This window comes from Dendrobium catenatum, unplaced genomic scaffold (genome assembly GCF_001605985.2).
Source record: "Dendrobium catenatum unplaced genomic scaffold, ASM160598v2 fragScaff_scaffold_156, whole genome shotgun sequence".
NCBI classification, from domain to species: domain Eukaryota; kingdom Viridiplantae; phylum Streptophyta; class Magnoliopsida; order Asparagales; family Orchidaceae; genus Dendrobium; species Dendrobium catenatum.
In genome coordinates, this window is record NW_021318618.1 from 4,805,090 (window position 1) to 4,816,329 (window position 11,240).

At 39.2% G+C, this 11,240-nt stretch overlaps 1 protein-coding gene across 5 annotated transcripts in view; it reads right to left on the reverse strand.

Moving 5' to 3' along the window:
- LOC110113408 (ribosomal RNA small subunit methyltransferase, chloroplastic) overlaps nt 1-11,240 on the reverse strand; it is a 38,648-nt gene that overhangs the window by 11,383 nt on the left and 16,025 nt on the right. For 4 of the 5 annotated variants that reach the window (XR_003699674.1, XM_020845984.2, XM_028692125.1 and 1 more), the window contains 2 exons: nt 8,342-8,437; nt 7,778-7,862 (listed from right to left, as the gene is read on the reverse strand). Coding sequence is in view for 4 of the 5 variants with exons in the window: in XM_020845984.2 (XP_020701643.1) it covers nt 7,778-7,862; nt 8,342-8,437 (181 nt within the window). In the remaining variant the exon portion in view is untranslated. The remainder of the gene's footprint in view (nt 1-7,777; nt 7,863-8,341; nt 8,438-11,240) is intronic. The other variant, XM_020845985.2, reaches the window with a different exon arrangement.

The following is an 11,240-nucleotide window of genomic DNA, read 5'->3' on the forward strand; positions in this document are numbered from 1 at the left end:
TAATATATATATATATATATATATATATATATATATATATATTATATGATAATTAATTATTAATGATAATTAAATTTAATTAATTTATTTAATTATATTTAATTATTTTTAAATTATATTAATAAAGAAAAATTGATGATTTTTAATTAATCATGAATAATAATTTATTCATAATTAATTTATTTCATTTTTTCTAGTAATTATCATTAATTTAGTAATTATTATTATTATAGTTAACTAATGTTAATCTAATAAATTATACAGTGCATAAAATGCTTGTCTCCCTGCTTCGATCTACGTGCCACACGTCAAAGCCCGCGAAGATACGAACTTTCAAACTCAGAGATCCTTGCTTCCGTTGTGTGCGCCGGACCGGAAAACCGCCTATACACGCCTTTATTGCTGCGTGTGTGGATGGACCCCGGTCCGACGCCTACGACGAGACGGATCGCCTAAAACTCTACTTTGGGTTCGTGGCGCACGGAAACACCGCCTATTCATGTCTTTATTGCACATGGTGGGAAGGGACCCCGTGCAGCACCTACGGCGAGCGGGTCTCATAAGTACCATCGACGGGGGAAAGCAAATCGTCATTTTAAACAGGTACCATCGAAGCCGCGAAGGTAGAACTCTCTAAACTCAGATTCTCGCGTCGTTGTTTGCAGCAGACCGGAAAAAACTCCTATGCACGTCTTTATTGCGCGTGGGATGGGACGCCGGTCTGATGCTTACGACGAAGCGAGCCATCGCTAAACTCTTACTTCGGGCGTTCGTGGCGCACAGGAAAACCGCCTATACACGCCTTTATTGCGCGTGGTGGGATGGGGACCCGGTGCGACACCTACGGCGAGCAGGGTCACTTATAAGTACCCCGAGCGGGGGGAAAGCAAATTGTGTCTTTTAAACAGGTACAGTCAAAAGACCCCATACACGCCCTTTATTGCGCGTGGTGGGGAGAACAAAAAATCACGCCGCGGTGTTGTAGAGGACACTACCATACACGCCTTTATTGCGCGTGGTGGGAAAGGCATAGTTTTCTGTTTTTCCCCTAAACGGGGAGGCACCGGAAGTGTCACGACCCGACCCGATCCGGGACGGATCCCGCTCGCACCGGGTCGCGACCGAACGAACAGACTGACTTACTGACCAGGATCTGATTATGGAATTGGTTCGGAACTGAATCTTCCAAATAATTCAACTCAAACAGACACACAGCACAGAGTACTATGAATCATCAAATGCAGCGGAACAAAACATCTATATTTTTCTTTTCCCTCAAAACAATCATCTACAAATACAGTACATTGCTTTTAGACAGAAAGGAAAGACAGAACAGAAAAGTCATGACTGTACAAAATCAAAAGTACAAAACAATACCTACGGATCAGACTCTGAAATCTATTCCTGGACTTCCTTCCCTTTCCTAGAACCTGAAAACCACCAGAAACAAAGTGAGCTCAACAGCTCAGCAAAGCGACAAAGCTACAATCAAAATTCTTAGAATCCAAAACCAACACATCAGACAGAAATCCAATCAGAAATCGGAACAGAATCGTATATCGAATCAGAACGAATCAAATCAAACTTATACGGACATATATCAAATCAGAATCAGAGTCGTACGGATCAGATCAAATCAGAATACAAATCAGAAGATAAATCAACAGAATCAGAATCTACAGAAATCAGAAATTCAAGATCAGAATCAGATTCATATCGTACGGAAATCAGATCAGATTTGTTACAGAACAGATAAGAAATCAGAACCATATCAAATCAGATATAGATATTTAATTCATAGCAAATCCGACACTGACGGAATTCTACGGATTCCGGCTTTATACTCCTTCCCATAACTGACAGAATCCTCGGATCTGGCCCCTTATGCCTCCTTTGCTCACAGGACAGAAAACAGATGTGCTATAGCACTAGACAGAATTCATCGATCGGAACAGAACTGATTTCAGAAATTTCAGATATTGAGCTCATTAATTTCCATACACAATAATCTCTTAGGATTCAGCCCTTATAATCCTTTTATGTATATACAATAGCATATCAATCAGAAGAATCCGACAATCAGAAATCAGACAAAAACGGGCAGCACAACAGCAGTATACGGAATTTACACAATTTTTCCTGAAAATCACAAAATACCAAATTTGCACAGAATATAGATAATAACATTTCAAACATTTATTCTACTGCCAAGACAATTTTCATACACAGAAAAATCCAGTCGACTAAAACCACTGTCGAATCAAAATAACCGGACACAAAATTTTCAGAAATAACAAAATGTGCACACTCGGACGTCACAACATACAGAAAGTTACGCGGTTAAAACTGAACCAATCGAAAATATGGACGAAAACCACTAACGGAATAAAATCCGGACAGAAAATACGCCAACACGACGGTTTCTGAAAATTGAGAAAGGCGGAATGTGCACTTACTTGCGTACAGCAATATCTCGAACAGTCTCGTCGGACGAAAACGGCTCGCGTCGTCCGAAATCCACTTTTCCAAGATTTTCTCACTTTCTCTCTCCTCAAAGATAGTTTTTATTATTTTCTGATTTCTCTCTTCAAAACGACTGATTCAGCTTATAATACTCAGATCGGCGCCGGCGAGTCCCAGATCGTCGGGGACGATCAGACAATTTCGATGTCCTGGACGGTTCCAGAACTATTTTCAGGCCGATATTTTGAACAGTGCAATCGGCTGGCCGATGCCCTCGATCGGCCTGGACGATGCCTACAGGAAACACCTAGAACAAATCTGGCAAATTCGGAGCAAAATTCTCACTGATCGTCCAGAGATCCAGAACTCGGACGGATCTGGAAGCAGATTTTGATATTACAGGAGGCTACCGAAATTTCGGTGTAAATCGTACCGACCTGCTGAAACTCAAAAGAACAAAAATTTGAACCAAATGAGAAGGGCAGTGAATCTTTGACTTCATGAAAACGTGCAGAGGACTACTAATTAAGACCAAATTCAAATGAAATAAAATCAAAATTGGAACCCAAATTTGTAGTAATTTGAACATTCAATTGAATCAAAGGACTGCAGGGGACATAGCACTTTGAATCTCAAAATTGGATTTGGTTCGCACATCAAAACATGATTCAACATTTGGACTCAACAGAAACTTGAGTTGGACTTCAGAAGAATTTGGACATCGGGGCTTGATTTAGATCAAGCATAGTGGATGTGAACCGTTTTGGACATAATTAGATAATCAAATTTAATGAATGGATGATTACTGATATCATCATTAAGTTTGATTATGCAAGCGGGAGGTCAATGATGAAAGAAGGTCGCTCATTAAAATCCCAAATATAAGTGAAATGTTGGTTCACTCACAAAGCAATAATGCCTGTTGATTGAGATGGATACTGGAGATACCAGCAATCAAGATCTGTCTCTCTACAACAAAATATCAATCATCAACCACCTGAGTTGAAGAATTGAGATTCGAGTGCAGAAACAGTGGCTCTCCTACGAACATTTAGGAGGTCATAGCAAAAATACGAGGTCCCTACAAATGAAATGAGCACTTTGGATAACAACATGCCTATTCGTAAGCACATCGAACAACTGTGGGACAAGTACATCAGTATTCCTACGACAATCCCTACGAGGTCAAACAAGTAAATCGCCACCGAGAATGGAGAGTGGGATATGATGCAGGACAATGTGGTCTTTTTACAAACATTTTCTTAAGGAAGTCGTAGTGGAATACAGTACCAGTACCCTGCAAATGAGATACTTGTGGATAAACACATTGTATTGAATAAGTACACATGATATCATGTGGACACAAGTACGGATATCCACACAGTGGTGATCAAATCTAACAAGTGCGTTGAGTGACAAGGGCGACTCTTATACAAAAAAGGACCCATAGCAGAAAGGGGAAATGTTTGAACAAATTAGAACAAACTTCATGGGTTTCAAAGTCTCTTTTTGGTTCTATAATTAAGAAGAGACAGTTGGGTACCACAAACACCGGAATAGCAAGTCACTACGCCCGAAAAGCCTAAAAGGAGTTTCTCCCCAATCAGCAGTCGTGACTCCAAAGTTCGAAAGAATCCCCCGGTGATGAAAAGGGGGAGTCAACATCAAAAATCCAACGCACCGGATCCGCACATCGTCAAGCAGACAGAAGGCGTCACAACTACAACGCCACGCCACTCGGGATCTGCAACATTCGTACAAGCAGACAGAACGTCTACATTATTTCAAAGTACCCCTACGCACTATAAAATGTATACACATAGGTACACTAAAAGAGGTAAAATATATTATAGAACCCGCATGGGCCCGAAGAACGTGTTATTTGTACAACGTGACGTCCAGGGATGCTGCGCGGGTTGACAAGTGAATTCAGGTTCGAAACTGATCCTTATATACGGTTCAATAGAAGTCGACAGGGTTCGAACCATAAGCAAATATTATAGTGTATGCCAGACTATATTTGTTTAACATATATTCTCATATTCTATGAATCTATTAAGGTCTACAACAATCTAGATATAATAAGGGCCATAAAGCTTACGAAACCTGATCCTCTATCGACCAATAGATAGAGTCGACAAGGTTCAATCCGGAAATGGAAAGCTCCCCAACAACCCCGTTGATGGCCGTGTTGAATGCATATCTAAACCGGAGGCATGGTTTAAATTGCGCAATATGAAGCTCGCCTTGAGCCCGCCTTTTGGCGCCATTCCAGTAAAAAAACGCCTCGATGCTTACGCTCGAGTTTTTTGTTATGAGGCTGCCCTCAACTTGGTTGAGGCTCGCTCTTACAGGCCCGCTCACACTCACTAGCATGAGGCTTATCCTCACGTATATATATATTAAAACTACATAAATCTTGAAGTAAATGCCCGACATTGACTCTATAGGAGAGGAGGAAGAGGAGAGAGCAGTTCATCATAATGATGATTCAAATGAAGAACCCTTAGTGATGAAGTGCTGATGATTTATGAGTTCTTATGTGATAGTGTCATTGCTATTTATTTTAGAATTGGAATTATATGTTAATGAAAAGAATATGTGATTTGGGAAAGATAGAATTTTGAGTTGAATTATTCATGTTGTCTTATTATTGAGATATTTTGATTTCACTTCTCCATCTTATGTTTTTATTTTTTATATTATTCTTCATTAGTATTTAAAAAATTGCAATTTTTGATTTTGAGGCTTACGCTTCAAACGCTTTGAGACTTATCGGCCTCACGAATGAAAAACGCCTCAATACCGAAATCGCAATTTTAAACATTGCGAGGGGTTCCCAAATGTTTTCCAAATGCCTCCCAAATCCAAAGTCTATTTCAATAAATCCAAAGCTCCACCCAAAAGTCCACCACAAAATCCAAAATTCCAAAATCTCAAATTCCAAAAATTTTAAAATATGAAATCCAACATCCACACTTAAAGCAATTCACACCCTCCGCAACAGTCTGCCAGGGTGGACAAATTCAAATAAACTCTAGCTCATAAGAGCAAAATGCTAGTCGAAAATATCACTAGGATCTCTTTCAAACAATCTCTTGCCAGTAAGGAAGACATTAGTGTCTCTACCGGCAGTTTTCGCCGCCAGAATGGCACTGCAAGGTAAACGGTTATGACCGGGGCCCTCTGAACCGAGTGGTTTTGCCGCCAAATGGCACCACAGAGTAGGGTATGGCAAGAGCCAATACGCTCCTTAGGCGTTTAAATCTTGAAGTATGAATCAATAGGATATGATCAGTAGGGCACAAAGCCTCGGGTAGCAGAGGTGGATCAAAGATTTGTCCATTAGACAAACATCAACCCGTCTAATAGTCGTGGACGACAAGAACCCAGGGGTGCCGACAAAAGGGACTCTTGGCAGGTTGGGCGACCCTCCTGTGACTAAGAGACCAGGGACCACGATGACCCGGACACGGGAACCAGGATCGGGGATCGGGGTCTAGTCATCAATTGCCCCCACCAGTGCCGCGGGAACGACACGGAGGGGGAATGGCGATGGGTAATAGTCAATGTAAATTCCCAAATCCAAATCCAGTTCTCAAGTACCCAAATCAAAACCCAATTTCCAAATCCAATTTCTACCAATATCAATACTCTTTGCTGCTACTATATGCCAGATACATCTATGGATATAATGTATCTGATTGATGACTAGCCTTAATCGAAAGTTCTCTCTCGTGATCGGGAGGGGTAATTAACTATAGGGGCTTGCGCCTATAGGAAACCAGAACTCAGATTATAAAGTCCTCACAAAATGAGGGCGAAATCTCTGGGTAGTGTCTTATCTACAAACCCATCTGCCTTCCAAAATTTACCTCGGAACTTATTCAGTTAAAACTCCCTCGCCGAAATAAAAAGGAAAGCGCGGCGGGGAGGCCGGGGCTGAATTTTCGGAGCCCACACAAGGAAAACTTGGTATAGTAGTGTTTGGTATTCTATTTTTTTTGTATCGTCCAAAAAAAAAACTTAGATACTTAAATACTCTATAAAATCGGTCCCGTGCTAAAACGTGACAGTCAAACAAAAAATGAGAATATAAAGGAAAAAATAAAATTAAAAATCAAGTTTATTATACTAGAATCATAAGCAACTAGGAAAATAGCTAAAATAAAATCAAAATTTATGATGTCAATTTGCTAATGCTCATATCCTATATTCCTGATGAGCATAAATTTTGAGATTTGTATATCTCGGCCTCATTGGGGAATAGCCTCTTACACTTTGTAGCCAGGGGCAACTTCACACCAGCCCATGAACTTAAAGGCATCTTGATCAATGGTTGTTGTCAATCCATTGTCCGTCAGGCGAGCGCCACCTCAGAGCAAGTGGTGAAGTTTGCCATTGCTGCAACTTCAAATAATTCCCAAGGATGGTTACATCTCCCCAACATTGCAAGCATTTGACTATATCCACCTGATTCCTTTCCATAAATAGGTTATCATAGGGCACCACCAATCCTTAGCCAAAAGTCAAAGTGCACTTAGGTGGCAATCTCGGCTGTATCCCTCCAGCACACAAACAGCCTGTTGAAGCCACCCACCGCAATAAAAGGAAACCATGATTAGATCACCACTTTGGAAATGAATAATAAAACAATACCATTGGCAATATTAGTAGCAGGGTCACTAACCATTAGCTCCATCAAAACTATTGCCCCTAACTACCTGCTTCCTTTTCTATAGCTTCAATACTATATTATCTCTTTAATTAGTCTCCGGTTTTCAGTGGAAAAATTCATTTCATGGCTATTAAAAGATCATCTTAAGTACGGAGTAAGTTTTTATGTTTGTATTTTTTTTATTTTGATAGCATTCTCCTTGCTTTGAATGAGGTTTAATTTGCCTTAGCAAGCAATGGCAGCATCATCATAGTAGTTGGGAAGTAATAAAGAAATGCTAATAGCGGGCTAATAAATTATACATTAACCTTGTGTTCATGATTTTTTATCGGTAAATGTAGGGTAGTACATTTTTTAGGTCATGATGTTGCTATGAAGGCTTTAAGCGCACTTTCCAGTAATAATCTTTCCATCGTTTTGGGTTTTGTGGTGAAGTTGTAAACTTCTTTATACGCCCTATAACTATATATTGGTTAACTGCAGTAAATAATCATTGATGACTATTCTTGATTAATCACCATTAGTAGGTCAACAGGTTAGAACTTTCTTCTACGTTGAAAATAATACTGTTCAAACTGAGCAAGCTCCATCAAGACATAAAAATTTGGAAAACAATGCATAAAGAAGAATTCATACCAGAGTAGAAGTTTACAAACAAGTTAATAGGCCTATATTCTGAAGAGTGTAATTGGAATCCTACCAACCGCAAAGCTGCCTCATCCTAGAGAAATAACATAAAAGATCTCTTAACAAGAATCACTTGCTAGAAAGCAGTTGCTACATGCATATAATACTATTCCCATATTCTCAGAAGTTGAAAATTGGAATTTTTTCTCTAATTATTCTGGTACTCTAATTTGGCATCAGCAAAGAAGTGAATGGTTTTTAACACCAAGATGCCAACTGTTTTGTTATTTGAATCAAAATAGTAATGTGGATGGTTTATTGTTCTAAACAACTGAATGCAAGAAAAATGCCAAAACACACTCTGGCTCGCTGCAGAAAGGATATTGCAAGAACATCAAGCATGATTTGTGAACAAACTAAGGCGATAATAGACATTTTTCATTATTGATTACTGAATCACTTGTTTGGAACTTCTGCAGAAGCCCTTAATCAGCTATATATTGCATCACCATTCATTTGGTTGAATAAGCAGACAAAAAGCTTCTGAATAGGATAAAAGATGGCAAGCCAAACCTGAAGCAAAATGATAACTTCAGAAAACAGGTCACCCATTGGAAGAAGTTGCTTCACGACATCAGTGCTAATATTGAAAGGAATGTTGGACACTACCTGAAAATTACAAGTACATTGTTTATCGCAGCTCATTTTGTAACTTCATGGCTTCGTAAGATAAATAAAAAGTATTAGTTCATCCAAATTTCACAATATTATAGAGTAGAAAATGTAATTCATACTAGAACGGAAGAAAAAAAAACACCTGAAAAAGCTAAACTCTCTTATTTTATTGAAGAACAAGAATCAGAAAGTTCATCAGAAAATTTAAGTTCTAACCTGTCACATCCCAAGATTTAAGTGGAAGAACATCATTTCTATTCTTTTTTTTAATATGAAATCAATAGTCATTTATTTATCAACAAGATCAATATGGACATCCATAGCTAATTAATTATATTAAAGAAAACCAATAAAATGCAAAAAATGTAATTCACATTACTAATGTTAATAATTACAATCAACCACCAAAGTCCAAAACAATATATAAATAGTCACAGTGGCAACAAAAATATATAAACCAAAATCTGACATAAAAACTATAATAGCATCAGTACACAACCTCAAGCTGCAGTCTCCTTACCAAAAATAATTTAAAACCACATAATGAGCATAAAAGCCCAGCTAGCAATCAAAACTCTATCATTTTTTTTAATCATTGCTTTCAATACAAGGCAAAAGAATCAATATGTATGTTCAATTCTAATCAATATTAATCATCTGATGAGATACATGCTTGGAGTTACACAAGATTATCAAGAGAATTTAATAGAAGTTTCACCTTTATAAAATGGTGCGTCAATTCAAAGTAGGTTACAATAATTCTCAGTCTTCCACTTGCTTAGGCAAAGAATTGCATGAAGATTAACCAAAACACTTTCAATCAAATACAAGGTGAAGTAATGTAAAAGCTTGTAACACAAATCCAAAAGTTAATAATGAGGTGTTCGCCTTTGAGGATCTACTCTCTTCCCTAAGAATCTAGGTTGAGCAGAGAAAGATCTTCCACACTAGAAATGAAGTAACCACTAGGACGGACGAGCCGAGGACGTCGTTGTTGGGAAGGTAGCCGAAGTGGTGGAGAAAGATGGACGTCCAATGATGATCCAACGTCTCTTTGACCTTTGCTCGTCGATCACGTCAACTAAGGTGTATTGGATACGGTGGATGTATTCTTCAACGGTATTGTCGAAATCAAAGCCCACGTCAAAGAATGGCGATTGGAGGATGTCGACTTGATCTCGATCATCATGCACAAATCCAAAGTTCCATTCGGGTTCCTCCATGCATGATTTGCATGGAGATGAGAGAGCACGACAAAAAAACCCAAGAGAGGAGAGGTGGTGGCCAGCTTGGAGAGGTGGAGGGGAGAGGCTAGGTTTCTTGGTGGAAACTAAGTTAGGTTGGGGTGGAGGGGATTAATTCTAAATCTGAAATTACTCTCAGATTTTGAGTTAATTGGGAGGGAAATACTCTTAAAATTTGAATCCAAATAGGTGGTAATTAATTCCTTTAAAGGAGAGAATTAATGGGAGGGAGCCATAAGGGGGCCGGCGACATAGAGGGAGAGGGGTTTGTGGAGGAAAACTGAAATCAATTTCAGTTTTAAGTGAAATTGGAAGGAAAGTTATTTGAGATCAATTTCATATTTCAAATAAGGAGGAGGGGCATTGAATGAGCATTCAATGGGAAACCCCATTAAGGGGCCGGCGGCATCAAGGAGGAGGAGATTGGGGAGGAAGGGAGGGGGTTTCCAAATGCGTAATGATGATTAGGAAAGAAAAATTATTAAATACAATTTGATTTAATTTAAAATTGGATTCAAGATAAAGAACATTCCTAATTTGGATTTCTCAATTTGGAAAGAATTTGAAATTCGAAATTTGAATTTCAAAATGATGGCTAGAGGAAAAGAGGGGTGGTGGGTGGATGGAAGGGGGTTGGTGGCAAGGTGGCCGGTCGGTGGTAGGATGGCAGCTGGCGGCTTGGGCTCCAAGGGACGGTGGCAAGGAGGTGGGGGTCGATTTTCCAAGCCAATGGATGTGGTTGTCTTCTCTTGAGGTGAAGGGGGGGGGGAGAAATTGGTGGAGAAGAAAAGGAAATCGAGAATCAAAAACCTCACACTTTCCACTAGACTCACAAAAAGATCTAAGAGCTTTCTCCTCAAGAACTCATAAAAAGATCTAGAGGAGTTTTGGAACTCACAAAGAGATCACCAAGATAACTTTTCATTCATCAATAATCAACCCTCTTACATAAGAAAATGATCATATATATAGGCCTCAAAATGACAAAATAAACAAAAGACTAAAATGCCCCTTGGGCTACAATAGCGACCAACTACCCATAAGGGCAAAAACAAAAAAAAAATTGAAATAACATGATTAGTACATAAAATGCTAATACAGAAAATGCATCAAAAGTAAAGACTCTCTATCATGGTTATCGATCTCCTGTGTCGCCTCTGATAAACGCGTCGAAACCTCTTGTCGATGTCCCCATCATTCTCTCCGGGTGGGAGAAAACTCGACCCCGTCGAGTGAGTACTGTGGAAGCTCTCTGTTGGCTCAAGAAAAATGGCACGAATGCATCAATCCCGCTTTGCAGCCGTAGGATTCCACTTCCCCCTTAAGTCAGATTGAAATTAACCAGATTTCCCCTGAGGTTAGTGTCAGGGTTTATAGATCTGAGGTTCTTACTTCCTATGAGCGCAAGCACTCATAGTTAATTACCTCTCTTACTACATAAGAGAGAACTCTCGATTAAGGATGAAATAATTTTTAGTTATTTTTAGTCTCAATTGTGGGTAAGATGAAGATAAACCCGATCAAGATCCCATGGTTCCGTCGTCCCGGGTATA